Raw genomic sequence first — 15,662 nt, forward strand, 5'->3', positions numbered from 1 at the left:
GCACACATCACTCCTCTTTTTGAGGATTTGCGACTTTCAAAAAGTAGGGCGACCTTTAGTCCCGTGCTATTTTTTACTCCGTCTTAGCGCCAGGAGGACACTGAGGGCGCCTCATAAAGTGTTTTGATAAGAGACATCTGTCCAAACTGGTGAAGGCTCTAATTTATTTGATGTGCTGGGGGTTGTTTTTGTTTTTGTGAGCTGATGAAGGCGAAAATGAAAATGAAAATGTAAAAATACAGATGACTGACACACACTTTGCGTCCTTCTATTGTGTGTTTAGTAAACACAATACCAGTTAAAACCTGCATGTATTTAAAAAATGCATCCACCCAATCCTCCATTGCCTTCATCCATCCACTAGTGTTATTATCTATCTATGATCCATCCGCCAAACAATCCATCCATCCAAGGACCAATCAGTCTATCCGTCCATACAGAACATGTATAAACCATTGAAGCAACCAGCCAGAAACCCATCCATGAATGAATCCATCCAGCCACTTATACAGCATAAGGCCGCGGGGGCAGCAGCCAAAGCAGAGAAGCTCAGATGCCCCACTCCTTGGCTGCTTCTTCCAGCTCCTCCCGAGGCGTTCTCAGGTCAGTTGAGAGACATAACGCCTCCAACATCTTGTCCGAGGCCTCCTGACGGAGCCACTCCTCTCAAGACTCCTCTTTTGACCCTGAGTTCCTCCTGGATACCACAGTGCTTCTCACCAGTAAACACCACTAAACAATCCATCCGTAGAACCAACACTCCATGCGAAACAATATCATTATCATTTGCCCACCTTTTCATATCATCCATCAATGATGCATCAGTTGTCATCCAATTCATCCTAAATCCATCAACAGTGACTGGGATGGAGTAAGTGGGAGGCCAACCCTCCACTTTTTGGATGACCGCCACCATCTCCAGTATATTACTTAATGAAGCAAAAATCAGTGAAGCAAAAATGAAGTAAATGCATTAACTATTGCACTGTTTTGCACTTTCTACTGTCCATGGCATGGTACTGTAGGAAAGAAACTTTTGTTTTTGTCCCGTCCAGCCATTGGGGCAGATGAGGCAGATAGTATTATTATTATTATTGATCCAAATGCTCTTGCGTGGTAAACAGATTGCTGGGCATAAGTGTAAGCTACACCTTCTCTGTTATAAGGAGGATTATTTGGCTTTAATTGATGTTTTGTTATTATGCAAATTTGGAGCGGCCTGCCCGGATCAGGAGGGGATAGAAAAGAAAAGAAAAAAAACAGAGGGGGGGGGGGGGGGGGTGCAGGGACAAGAGGGGAACAATATAAAGACAAAAACAACAGAACAACAGAAAAAATAGGACTACATCAGCAAATGTCAATGATGGTTATAAAGGAAATATTTTCTTTAGTATTGAGGGAACCAATCCTCTCAATGAACTTTATGTGTTATAACGACACATCCATCAGAGTCGCTGGGAGCTGTGGGGATGTACGGGGATGCGGAAGGTGGCGGTGGGTTACATGCTTCATTGAGGTCATCACGCGGGCACCCTCCTCCATTGGTATTTCGTAACATCTCTAGAGGCCTCATCTGCAACACTTGACGTCCCAGTTGTGCCTCGCACTGCTTTTGACACTTCCATGCCACTGGTGTTACTACGCAGCCCTGGAGATGTCACCTCTCCAGCTTCTTCTGCTGTGCCTGAGAGAGCTATGGTGGTTGGATGTTGGGCTTGGCCTCCGATTCCCAAGTCTTTAAGCATCCTGATGGTGGACTTGCCGGTAAAGTCCCGTCAGGAGAAAGTTCTCCTCTCAACTCCCTCCTATCTCATCCACTGTCCTTCATTGTCTTGTGAGACAGCCTTGCCCTTGCCACATGTCATCGCCGACCAGATGTTGGCGCTAAACTGTCGCTGCCCTTTTCCAGGACGTTCCTTAGGCCATAGGCCAAGAACTCCTGTACCTTGTTGAACAAGGCCAAACATTTATCTGTGCCTGAGATCTGACTTTGCCTGCTCTATGACTGCAGCTGGGGTTCATTTCTTTCCGGTCACCAGGGTAGGGGTCACAGGGTCGGTTTCAATCCCGACCCTGGAAGGCTGGCGGCTGTAAGCTCCAGGATGCCTCTTCTATACAGCCCGACATTGCTGAGGTATCTGAGGAATCCCAACAACTGTTAGACAAACGAGCTGAACAACCAACCTCTTTAGTTTTGCAACCTATTCGCATCCTTTGAATAAAAGTCAAGGATCCACATCAGCATGTGCAGCGCCCCAAACTGAGGACTTCTTGATAATCTCCAGTCCACTGAGGGTGTCCTGCTTAGGCATGTCCACTTGTTCTGAAACCATGATGGTGGCCCAAGATTGGTGGCCCAAGGTTCTTGACTGGTTTCTCTGATGTAGATATGTAGATGTAGATATGGGTTTCTCACCAAAGTAGAACCGCAGACCTAACAGGTTCCCAATGAAGACTGAAATACTGGATTTCCTCTGATTTCCACCTGTGGAAATTTCCACTGCAGGTGCTTGCAGTTGTTTTGGCACATGCCTTGGTTGTGTGGTTGTGGAAGTACGTGTGCCTTATTCTGGAAAAAGTAATAATAATAATTAGCTAGATTATATCCTGTAGCACCTTTTAAGGTACCCAAAGGCAATGTTCCTGCGCCAGCGTTCTTGGTGGACAATCCAACATGAACTGTAACTGAAATAAATACACCACAATCTATTCGCTATCATTTTGCATCCTAACTCAATTCTAACTCACAGTCGACAGCAAGCATGCAACACAACGATGAAGCTGTCCAGCCAATGCTAAACATGGAAAATGAGCACATTCGTAGACAAAACACCACAAAATGGAAGTTGGGCTACCTCACGTTGTCAGGTTTTGGACAGGTGTGATACGACATTGTGCACATTCGGTGGCAGTCACAGAGGTCTAAGGAATGCTAAAGTCGTTTGTATGGATGCTCAGACACTTGAAAAATTTGGCGGAACATTGCCCAAAGCGCTCCTCGGTCACACATTGGCAACATCTGTAGTCGCAGCTGCCCTTGGGTAGACTGGCAACCAATTTGCGGCCACGGCCTCTCTGACCGCCACCAAACATTCACTGACATTCAAGACACCGGTACGGGCAGCACTGGAGACAAGGCGGGTTTCTGTATGACCTTCTCTACCACCCGAGTCACTGTCACCGTATTTTTATTCAGATTTTCTTTATTCCGAGAATTCATTGATTTATTGGAAAAAAAATACACCCACACCCACCTCCCTGCATGTCCCTGCAAACATGAATAGGCTCGTTGTACACTCCCAACCTCCTGTTCACTACATTACATTACATTACATGTCCGCACAACAGTAAATAGGAAATGGATTGAATGTACAGGTGCGTGACAGAGTGCTCTCATTTCCCACAAACACACTTAATCACGCCAAAGGTGGCCGGGCTGTCACACTGCTGCCGAAAATAGCTTGCGCGAATGGTTGTTATCATCATCCCCGCTGAAATGTTGCTGACAGTCATGGTCAAATTATAAAGGAGAAGTGGGGAAATTTTTTTTTATTGAATTTTAATTTAAGAAAAAAATTATTATATATATATTTTTTAGGGCTGTCAATAGATTAAAATATTTGATCACGATTAATCGCATTTTGTCCATAGTTAACTCACAATTAATCACATTTAATTGCAGATGGAAAAAAGTTTTAACTATAACAAGTAGGGGAAATACCTTTGTGGTAAACAATTCAATGTGCAACTGCAACAATATTTATACCAAATTTTATGTAAAGGGATATCAATTTGGGAACTTTGGGCCTTTTTTTTAAATACAGTCAGCAAGCATATATATATATATATATATATATATATATATATATATATATATATATATATATATATATATATATATATATATATATATATATATATATATATATATATGTATATATATATATATATGTGTGTGTGTATATATATATACATATAAATTATATATATATATATATATAGATGTATATATATATACATATATATATACAGACGTATATATATATATATATACATATATATATATACAGACGTATATATATATATATATATATACAGATATAGATACACATTTGAATATTAGTTCAAATATATTCAAATAAATAATATTAGGTCAACACAACCGACCCAATCTCCTCACTGTGTGGCCAACACGCAAGCCCACTCGGCTCCACTGCAAGCCACATTTGGATCAATAAACCTCCTTTTAGGCTAACAGCTACTATGGCTTATATTCTGCTTTATCGCCGTCACGTTGCGGCTGAGGCGATGCCTGCCCTCCCTTTCAGCGAGAGCGTCTAAGTGGCTGCAATCAATTGTGATTAGCAGGCTGCCACTACTTTTTGAGAGGAGCACATCAGAGTTTTATTATGGGCTGTCAAGAGAGGGGCGAGTCAGGGCGGGGTAGGGCTCATTACCTTCTTACCGCCATCCGCCCGTCAAGCAGCTTCTCGCTGCGGCCATTAAAGCTTATTTTGCAACTCTTCAGTCCCCCCCACTGAAGAGGTTGTGCTTCTCTTTGTATTTTATTTGGCTTTTGTGTTCCACATTTGCAAATACAGGCAGTGGAATTCATTCAGAAAGTGCAAATGTAGTACTCCTGGCAGTGGTAATACATATAAACTATAAAAGATGTACTCATTACAATGTTGCATGTACAATACAGCATAAACACTCCCATTTGTGATTCTATTCAATTAACCGCAGAGGCTACCATCGCCGCCGTGTGCGTGGTCTGCATATGCAAATAACCAACGGGGTGCCTAATTCGCACAAAGTTAAAAAAAATCAAAACAAAAACAAAACATTGACACCAACAACCGTGGTGGTAGGCAACCTTTGTTCACCTCTACCACAGAGCTGAGATGCATTTTTTTTCTTGAAATATATATACAATACACATCAAAGTGTCCCTTTTCATTTTTTACCAGGTGACCCACGCTGGAAAACGATAGGACAGAAAAACAAAAGTCACTACATTTGGACATCTACAAAATGGAGCTGATCGCTCCGTGAAACACTTTATCCTCACGAAGCTGAAGCTGCAATTCATTCTGAAGCCTTGAATCAATTAAAAAAGAAGGCAAAGCAAACAGAGAAAGAGAGAGGCGAGCATGCTCGGCGTGTCAAGCTGATCAGCGCTAATAAGAGAGCTGTGACACCATAATTGGGCGGGATAAGAATAAACAGAACAGGTCATTAAATGTTTAGGGGATATGAGCTGGCTTCTATTACAAGCGGACGCGCCGGAACAGAAACTTGTTTGGTGGATTGCATTAACCTCATTCCGTGTTAATCCCGCCACCGACATGTGGGTCAAACTTAATGCAAGTGAAAGCAACACGAGAGCATATTAATTAACGGCGTGCAACATAACTGCTGCCTGCAAAGTGACTCCACTGCACATTATGTGCTTGTGTTCATTTGCAGGCCTTTCTTTCACCTTTGGCCTGCCTACTTTTAAGACGTTGTGTCAGTGCAACAGCCAATTTTAACTCCAATGTAACAGCAAACAAACACTGCCTCATAATTGGAAGAGCCAATGTGGAAGCAGCGGCTCGCTCAGCTGATTGAAGTTTGTTTATTTCCACGAGTGCAACTCACATTCGCAAAATGGCTTTTTTTTTTCTTCCCTGCTGTTTAATTAAAACCCGAATGAGAATGGCAGAAAAGTTCCCCAGCTTGGGGCGCTACTCACGCCGCATGTCTCTGAAGTAGATGGTCTGTCTGTTGGGGTTGAGGAGCTGGATGACCGAGTCGTCGTTGTTCTTCACCCGACAACTGATGATGGCCATCTCGCCCTCCACCACCGACACGTTGTCCGTCACAAGGTTCTGACTCACCACTGCAGGTAAGAGAAAACACAACCGTCAGCAACTCAGTTCAGGCAAATGATGCACCAATAAAGAAAAGACTGGATGGTTTGCAGGGTTGAAAGCGTGACCAATGAAAAATGACAAGCTCGTATTGACTACACGAACTCCGGTAGACACGTGTCGGTTTCCGCTACTCAGCTTTCAGGTGTGAGACTCTTCCATGTTACACAGTGTTAAGTGATGTGTTGGTGTTTACAAGCCACTCTTACCCAGGGTGACTGTATTTTCATAACCAAAAACCAGGACACTCGTCCCAGCAATGAGGTACAGTGCTTCAGTTTTTACGCATTATTTGCTTAATTGAAGCCAATTCAAGCATACAATGGCTAAAATGAAGTGAAATACAAACACAGGCAGTCAGAAGACACACTCAAAGATGTGATGAGATGTAGTATTCCACACTGGCCACAAAGCCACAAAGTCATGTTACTACAATGTTTGATGAGACACACAAGCACCAGACTTGATTGCCAAAACAACAGGCTTTTACGCAGGTTTGAATAATCCCCAATAAAAAGATGCGCCCACACCCATGTTAAGAAGTCTGAACCCCCATGTCTACCATATTGGGTAATACAAGTGTAAAGTTGACTGTAGGGGTGTTATTTCATATCCATAGTGCTCTAATAATGCTAAAAAGGCCTATGGAAAACTATGAAAATATTCATTCATAAATAAATCCTACTACAGAAATTCAGTTTTTCCGATGGGGTCTGGAACCAATTAACCCCAAGTGATTACTGCATATGCGCCACCTGTACCCCTGAAAACAATGAACTGAAACTGAATCAACTGAGAGACAACCGAGAAAGACTGAACACAAAGAAAATGTTTTGGCGTAATTGGTCAGAAGCAACCCAGAGGAAGAACAATTCAGTGGATTCAGTACTGTGGGATGAGATCAGTAGATCGGTGAAACATTTTAGTAGCATAAAGTAAGTAATGAAGAAATGAAACAAACAAGACAACATGAAGTTGTAATTTTTGGAAAATTAGCTGGGTAAAAGTTACAATATTAATGGGAATAAAGTCAAAATATTATGGGAATAAAATGAAAGATGAAGATTTACAAAGGTGATGTAAAATGAAAGCTGAATTATTCTGGAAAACAACAAAACAACACCAGTAAAATTGGGAGAAAAAAGACAAACATTAATACAAATTATGTGCTTTTTCATGGATAACACAAAGCTGTGTTTTAGCAGTTTTATCTTAATATATGCAGTATATACTGTACAACTTCTTAGCATATTGACATATTGATATTCTTTAATTTGTCACAATGTGGCGCACTGGGAAAAACATGGACATTTTTGGCTTTTACCGACCCAAAGTAAGTATCGTATTTAATTCATGGGTGAGTATACGTAACTGCGGACCACCGTAGACCGAGGCCCACCTGTATATCCAAGCTATAATACCGTTCCTCGAGAAGAACACTACTATGAATGCTAACGAGGTGCAAATCGTCAAGCGTCAATTAGCATTCGTTGGTCGCCGAGTACGTCTAAGCATCTCTTCTGTTTGGGAGACGAGGGGGCGAGGGCGAGGGAAGGAAAGGAGCAATTGCATCCTCTGATGCTGACAGATAAGGATAGACAGCTTAACAAACGAGATTCAAATCAGTGTCCCTCAGCGGGCCAAACACGGCGCTAAATAAATGAGCCTGGCTGCTCTTTAATATTCAGCACTTGGAAGTCATTCTTCCACAAGGAGGTGGGCGGCAGGGTGGGCATCTGGTTATGATAATATGCTAATAAACTACAAAATGCTTTTCAAAGCTGAAGGTTGCCGCTGGGTGTCTGCTACCGTTAAGCGTGTCGTGATGGTTGCAAAAAAAAACACATAAACAACGGTGACAGGACCAAGGCAGTGTGCGGACGCTAATTAATGGTCAACAACGGTGTGCCCAGCCCCCCCTCCCCTAGCCGCCGCCGTCGTCGTCAAAGACGCTGTCAGGAGACGGCACAGCCTCAGCATCAGCTCGTATTTTTGACACAGAGGTGGCAAATTGGGAAGCCTGGCAGGCTTTTTTTGCTGTTAGTGTAAGCATATTGGACAAGCTGTCAATGGCAGCTAAAGTGATTTAGCAGAGCTGCAGCATCCCGCACATTCAGGAGTGCATCACTTTGGCTTTTTGTAAGTCGCTTTAGTCACAGCCTGTTAGCCCAACTGCCACTTTACCTCCGTCCATTAGAAAACAGGCGAAGCCTTGTCACGCAGACAGGTAAAAATGGAACACGGGAACGCCAAACTACTTATTTTAACCCCAAATTTTTACTCGTGGCATCCTTTTATTGCTCCATGTTTTATGTTCAAGCGGTGCACAAGGTTCAAAACAGTCTGACAAGGTTTTAACGCACATTGTACAAGAAACACACTTCCTGGAAAGGTGGATTAGTAGCAAAATAAACACAAAAGCAGGACCTTGTAAATAATACTTAATACACAGTGAATCCGGAAATTATTCAAAGCATTTTGTGATATAACAAATTCATTGTTTTCCACAAAAGTCTACACATAACGCCTTATAATGAAAACACTATAATATGCAAATATATATGGAGATAAGTAGTGCGAATCTCCGCTTGGGCATCCCTGTGTAGAGTTTGCATGTTGTTCTCGTGCGTGTATGGGTTCTCTCCGGGTACTCCTCCCACATTCCAACAACTTACAGTACAAGTTCGGCTCATTGGCGACTCTTAGCTGTCCATAAGTACGAATGTACGTAAGTGTAAATGGTTGCTTGTTCATAGCCACCCTGCGATTGGCTGACAACCTGCCCAGGGTGTCCACGACCTCGTGCCCAAAGACAGCTGGGATAGGCTCCAGCATATAGTCCCATGACCCTGGTGATGATAAGCGGCAGAGAAAATGGATGGATGGATGTACCTACTTAAACATTCACAGCTAAGGTAGAGTCTTATGATAACAGAATCTGGCTAACCTGGCTATCAGCAGCTACTGTCCGGACTATGCATCCCTGGCTGATTCAATTCAGTGCAAGTCATCAAAGTAAACTCAGGTAATTACAAAAAATGTTAATAGTTAATTATGTGTGTTTTGCAATAATGGCTCATTTGGTTATGTAAGGTACATCAACATACATTGTACGTACAAATAATCCTCAATACATTTGAAAATAAATAGATGTTTTGCATTTTTGTAGTGGGTAGATCATTTTGACTCGGTCATTTTAAAAGTAGCTCGCATGCTGAAAAAGTGTGAGCACCCCTGGTGTAGGGAATGGCATGTCCTCACAAACACGAACCAACCACCCTCCTGAACTACTAAACATGTCGAGGCAGCAACTGGAAAGACCGTCAAAAAAAAATTCTTTCTCGTCAGCGAGTGTGAGTTTGCATGCAGCAATCGGCGGTTCAGAAGGCAGCGGATGCGGCTGGATGGGCCTAGCAGAGGAGGGCAAACCTTCTCTTCATTCAGGTTTTCGGTTAATAATGTGAGAAGAATCGAAGTAAATGCATTGTGAAATCCAAAATGTTGTGGACACCAACATTTTGTTCATGTTCTGATAAAACAAGCATACTCACTTGGCTTAATAAGCTATGACAATAAATGTTACAAAAATGAGTTGCCTTGGTGATCCCTAATATAGCCAGTAGTACAGTTCAACATTTACACTTCACCTATGTGATCGGTATTAGTATCGGTATGGGGCGATTTCACTCATGTCTGATCGGTATCGGTATCGGCAGCATAAAACCGTGATCCCTAATACATATATACGTATATAATATATACTGCTGACTGCCCCCGGTTATTTTCCTCCTTGCAAGGATAAACAACGCTGACTATCAAACATTTGACGGTGTGACGAATACAAAAAGATCCAGTTCAAACTGCGTGCCCTTTGAAGAGTTTATCCAGTAGCTACTGCTCCTCTGACATTTCACAGTTGCCCCTCCCCCAAAAAGGCCAGTAAAAATCTGACCTGAGGCGCTGAAGAGGGTCAAAGACGTCAGCCCGCTGGCCTGCCTGTGTCGAAAAGTCAAAGCGAACCAAAACAAAACCAAAGTCGAGGAGTCGACGAGTTGTGTGCGGCGCTTCGCCCGAGGCTCCAATTTAACAAGATTGCGCCGCCATGTTCTATAACAGCTGCATGCTCGGGTGTCGCTCCTTGAGGAGAGCGCGCATATTCACTTAAGCCACACAGATGGTCGCCATGACAGTGAGGAAGACACTTGTTAGGAAATTAAAGGCACTGTGTCAGTGGCCTCAAACTGCTTTTGGCAAGCCATCCCGGCCGGGAGGAGGCTAGTTTGCGTTACACATAACAAACCACTTGTACCGCGGATTGAAGGATGAAAGACCTGCTGGAAATAGCAAACTAATCCTTGTGTCAGTCTGTCAGTCTTTGTTTTTTTACTCTTGGCAGTAGAAAAACAACACTTTACATTTTTATTTATCCAATCGCCTTGCAGCCGTTCACGCCTCACCCTAATTAGACATGCTGTTACTCTAATCCACATTTATTGTCATGCCGCTTCCTCTGTTTACATGCTATTAAAGTTCCTCGCTTGACATTTTAAAGTAACATGTTGCTTAAGCGCAGGAATGCACAGAAAATAATTGTCTTGCTTTTTTCCCGCCGGCGTCATCAACTTGTGTGATTGTTTGCCCGGTTGTTGCCATCTGAAAGAAAGGAACTCACTTATTTTTGTGTTTTACCCATTTGTCCGCATTTAAACGGTAATCAGATCAAAAAGAACTGAATTTTTACCACAGATGAAAACTTCCTGAACAATTTCAATGACAAAAAAATCTCATGTTTGGGTGTTTTGTGTTACCTACTAACGTGAAAAAATTTGATTTGATTTGTGTTTTCATCATTCAATATATGCATCGCTTATTTTTGTGTTTTCCATATTTGTTCACGTGTAAACGTTTTTCAGTTCAAAGAGAACGGAATTATTACCAGAGATGAAAACTTTCCGTACAATTAGAACCAAAAACAAAAAAAAACGGTGCATTGGGTTATTTTCCTCATTCGGACATATGTAAACGGTATTTGGATCAAACAACATACTGTACTTGAACATAACATACTATTTTTTTTTCCTCCTCGTATGAAAACATTTGAATTTAGATAGCAAACCCTTCATTCTCCCACTGTATAGTTAATCATCCCAATGATGTACAGTAGGCGCCGCGGGGGGACGGCGTGCAGTCTCTGAATTAGCATTAAATATGTCAGCTTTCATTTATTGATCAAGCCACGGGGATGCTGTTGGGACAGAACTCTCGAAGGCATGGATTATTACTGTGTGCTGCTTTCATCTCATCTTCAGATGCTGGTAGGATGAAGCCACTGGCAAAGCTGTTGCATTGAGGAATGAAAAATAAATTGAAACGTCTCTGATTTCTCACCATTTGTTGGAATACACAACTCAAACGTTGGCTTTTTGTCACCGTGTACTGCAATACACAATGACATAAACCTTAAACTGTATTATGGAAAGCAGGAAGTGAACAAATGTAACAGTTAGTGATTGTAAAAGTACCAGATGGAGGGGTAGGATTTAATAAACTTTGCTTCTTCCTACTCCTTTTGGACATGTGGAACTGGGAACTGATTATGGGATGCACTCAATTGTAATCTGATGCATGTTCAAATGAAATTAAACCATTACCATCACATACCCAATTATACAGACCTGATCAAAATCTTGTTGAAAAATTGCTATTAAATTAAAATTAAATAATAAAATTAATTAAAGAAAATTATAAAAATAATAATAATAGGTTGTTTTTCAGCTGATCAAAAGGTATAAAAGCCAAAATCTGCAGACCTTGACCCAAATGAAGGCTCTTGCTTAGCACAATAACCATAAGATGACATCTGCGGGGAAAAAAGGGCTTCAAAAACAAAAAACTAATTCAAAGACCTCGCCTCCTTCAATGCCACAAAACTGTTTGAACTTGAAGGGAGCATCAAACATGGGACATTGAAAGGTGGAGAAAAGGTGGGGATGGATGGTAAGGGAGGTTTATGAACAAGGCCATCAGTTCCAGACAGTTGATGCCCTTGGTGAAGCCATCTTCACCACTTGGAGCAATGTTCCAATGTTTCTCCTGGAAACACTTGCATTAAGCATGTCCAATACAAGTATTGAAGTGATTAACAAGAACGATGGTGCTACTCATTACTGAGTACCACTGAGCAGTTTTTAGTAATTTTTTGAGCGATGGTCTAAAACTTTTGATCAGTCAATAAAACGCTTTAATTGTTGTTTTCAATTACTTTTTCAAAGTGCTTTTTATCTCACGCCCCCTTCCTGCGTTTGCATATTGTAGCTCTACTTAAAAACTCATTAAGATCCAATAGTGGAAAATGTAAATTCTAGGTATTTTTCAACTGGGCTTTAGTTAGTTTAGTTTTTTTTTTAATCCAGGCCCTGTGTAGGTTCCAATAAAAATGTGACCCATTTTGGGTCTGGAACGTTAGTTTGGGAAATGCTGCTCTTGGATATCCAATACAGGAGTTGTTAGAGGTATTACCTAATTCTATATTATAATTAACAATAACAATATTATATATTTATATAAGACCAGGGTTCAATTCCCACCCTCGGCCATCTCTGTGTGGAGTTTGCATGTTCTCCCCGTGCATGCGTGGGTTTTCTCCGGGTACTCCGGTTTCCTCCCACATTCCAAAAACATGCTAGGTTAATTGGCCACTCCAAATTGTCCATAATGATTGTCCAGGTATGAATGTGAGTGCGAATGGTTGTTTGTCTATATGTGCCCTGTGATTGGCTGGCGACCAGTCCAGGGTGTACCCCGCCTCACGCCCGAAGACAGCTGGGATAGGCTCCAGCACCCCCGCGACCCTCGTGAGGAAAAGCGGTAGAAAATGAATGAATGAATGAATGAATGAATATATTTTCAACCTGTCAATGTTTTACTCCTTTTTTATTATTACAACATTTAAATGCATATTTCCCCCATATTCCATATATCCCTTTCATGTTTAAAAATGTAACATAATGCTTTTTTTCCGTATTTTCTCAAAATTATTTTCTCAACATGAGGTCCCGGACACCTCCCTAGGGAGCTGCTCAGGGAATGTCTGACCGACTATGTTGCGCCAACATGTTGTGGCCAACGCACTTTGCAAATTTCGTAAGCAGCGCAGTCTGGCGCAGCGTCGCGCACCCACGTCTCCATCCCTCCCACTGGCGCAAGCCGCAAAGAGGTATATTGGCGGTATCTCCTCATCCACCTTGAGAAAAAATAAATCTGATGTGACATCAGATGTGATGGGACAGTAATCCAAAAATGTACATGCTGGTTCAGACGGTTACATTAAATATTGGAAGCTGTCATTGTTTTTTCCATTGAAATGTGCCTGACACTCTGAAAAATCTGCCTGTGAGGTTTTGGTGATGTGTCAGCACCGTGCTCCTGTCAACCAATTTACCACTGCGTGGGCTGCGCTTCACCTGCGCCAAGAATAGACCAGGTCGGAGCTGGCGAGCTTTCCGTGTACCTTTGGCACGCTGTTTTGTCATGTAATTGTCACTGGTCCAAGTTACCAAAATGACCAAATTGGCAGCGCCCGGTCGTGTGCTGGACCAAATTACCACTGTGTGGGCTGCGCCACGCTCCGCCACCCTTCGCCACCTTATGTCGCGCCATGAAATTAGAGCCCTGTGTCTCTTAAGTGGACTGGGAACACTTTGGGATCGGCTGGGAGGGCTTGGACAAAGATGCCGGGGAGAGGGAAGTCTGGGCTTCCCAGCTTAGGCTGCTGCCCCCATGACACCACCTGGGGTACGCAGTAGAAGATGGACGATGTAGATGGCATGAAGATGGGATGTATGGCTGCATTTCCTCACGAGCGTCGCGGGGGTGCTGGAGCCTATCCCAGCTGTCTTTGGGCGAGAGGCGGGGTACACCCTGGACTGGTGGCCAGCCAATCTCAGGGCACATCGCCCAATGGAATGGCCAATTAACCTAGCATGTTTTTGGAATGTGGGAGGAAACCGGAGTACCCGGAGAAAACCCACGCATGCACGGGGAGAACATGCAAACTCCACACAGAGATGGCCGAGGGTGGAATTGAACCCTGGTCTCCTAGCTGTGAGGTCTGCGCGCTAACCACTCGACCGGATTACATATTTTTCCCATAATCCATTTTTAACACTTTAACTTTAATACTTATTTTTATGCAGACATTTTTTATGCAATGTATTTTTTAAACCACTGTTGGTAACATATACTCGCTGGTAGTGGTGGACTACTACTGCAGTAAGTTTATCTATGAAGGTGTACAAATTAGTATTGTTTGGCCTTGCTGTGCTCCACTGAGTATAGATCGAGTTTATTTTTCCACAAAAAAACAGAATTATTGATATAGAACTCTGGTATTGGACCTCATTAGAGTGTACGCAGGGACCAACCGGGATAATTGGTGTAGCTAATAAATGGATGGATGGAGCTGGAGCTCCTCCAGGATACATGCGATCTACACCATTCCAAATACATGTGAAGCACGGCAGCGCTACACTTTCTCCACTCACTGCCTGCCATTCCTAACTTCAAAAACCCCACACACACAAAAAAAGCAGCCTTTGGCCTGAGATGCTCGCTGCGCCTACGCCGTGCTACAGCGAGCTGGCTGGCTGACTTGACTGACAGCTGGAGGCGGGTGAGGAAGAAGGTCAAGATCCTTGTAAGGCCCCCCAACACTTCAAACGGCCTCTCAGTGAGGATTTGAGGAGGCCGGGTCAGCTAATCTGTATGTAGCCTACGACGTTTGGCAGGGAAGCTCAAAGAAAACACAACCCGCGAGGGAGCCGCCGCTGCTGCCATACATCGGCTCGCTAATCTGACTTTGTGCAGTACTTGCGCTGGAGACGAAGCGCTACATTAGCAGTGCAGTCAGCACGGTACTAATAGAATTTTGCAGATCCGGGATGATTTTTCTTTGTTGTTGTTTCTTTGTTGAAAGTGGCCAAAATTATGTAAAAACGATTAATATTCTTGATTTTGATGATTTTTTTCACTTACTATACACTCCCATTACAATCCAATACAATTAGATTCACTCAAAATACTATCCCATGCAATGTGATTCACTCCAATTATGAAGCGATACAATATGATTCACTACCATTACGATTCAACGTGTTACGATTCATTCATTCATTTTCTACCGCTTATCCTCACGAGGGTTGGGGGGGGGGGGGGTACACCCTGGACTGGTGGCCAGCCAATCACAGGGCACATATAGACAAACAACCATTCACACTCACATTCATACCTATGGACAATTTGGAGTGGCCAATTAACCTAGCATGTTTTTGGAATGTGGGAGGAGTACCCTGAGAAAACACACACATGCACGAGGAGAACATGCAAACACAGAGATGGCCAAGGGTGGGATTGAACTCGAATCTCCTAGCTGAGTGAGCTCCTAGTGAGGTCTGCGCTCTAACCACTCGACCGCCGTGCAGCCCCATGTTACAATTCACTCACCACAATATGATGAAATACGATTCACTCAAATTCTGATACGATACGGTATGATTTAGTCCAATATGATGCATAGAGTATGATTCACTCCGATATGGTACAATTTACTCAAATTATGATGTGTTATGATGACATTATGACATTATGATTCACTCCAATAAAACAGATTTGCGATGTGATTCAGTTCCATTTACTCTGCTTAAGATGCAATACAGTAACATTCACACTAATAATGATATGATTCGCGAC

General features: G+C 42.7%; 1 protein-coding gene across 4 annotated transcripts in view; it reads right to left on the minus strand.

Annotated features, from left to right (window-relative positions):
• Positions 1–15,662, minus strand: part of cadm1a (cell adhesion molecule 1a) — a 430,900-nt gene that overhangs the window by 68,298 nt on the left and 346,940 nt on the right. For all 4 annotated transcript variants that reach the window (XM_058078784.1, XM_058078783.1, XM_058078782.1 and 1 more), the window contains one exon: positions 5,738–5,884. In XM_058078784.1, coding sequence (XP_057934767.1) covers positions 5,738–5,884 — 147 coding nt within the window. The remainder of the gene's footprint in view (positions 1–5,737; positions 5,885–15,662) is intronic.

The sequence above is a fragment of the Doryrhamphus excisus genome, chromosome 7 (genome assembly GCF_030265055.1).
Source record: "Doryrhamphus excisus isolate RoL2022-K1 chromosome 7, RoL_Dexc_1.0, whole genome shotgun sequence".
Lineage (NCBI taxonomy): Eukaryota > Metazoa > Chordata > Actinopteri > Syngnathiformes > Syngnathidae > Doryrhamphus > Doryrhamphus excisus.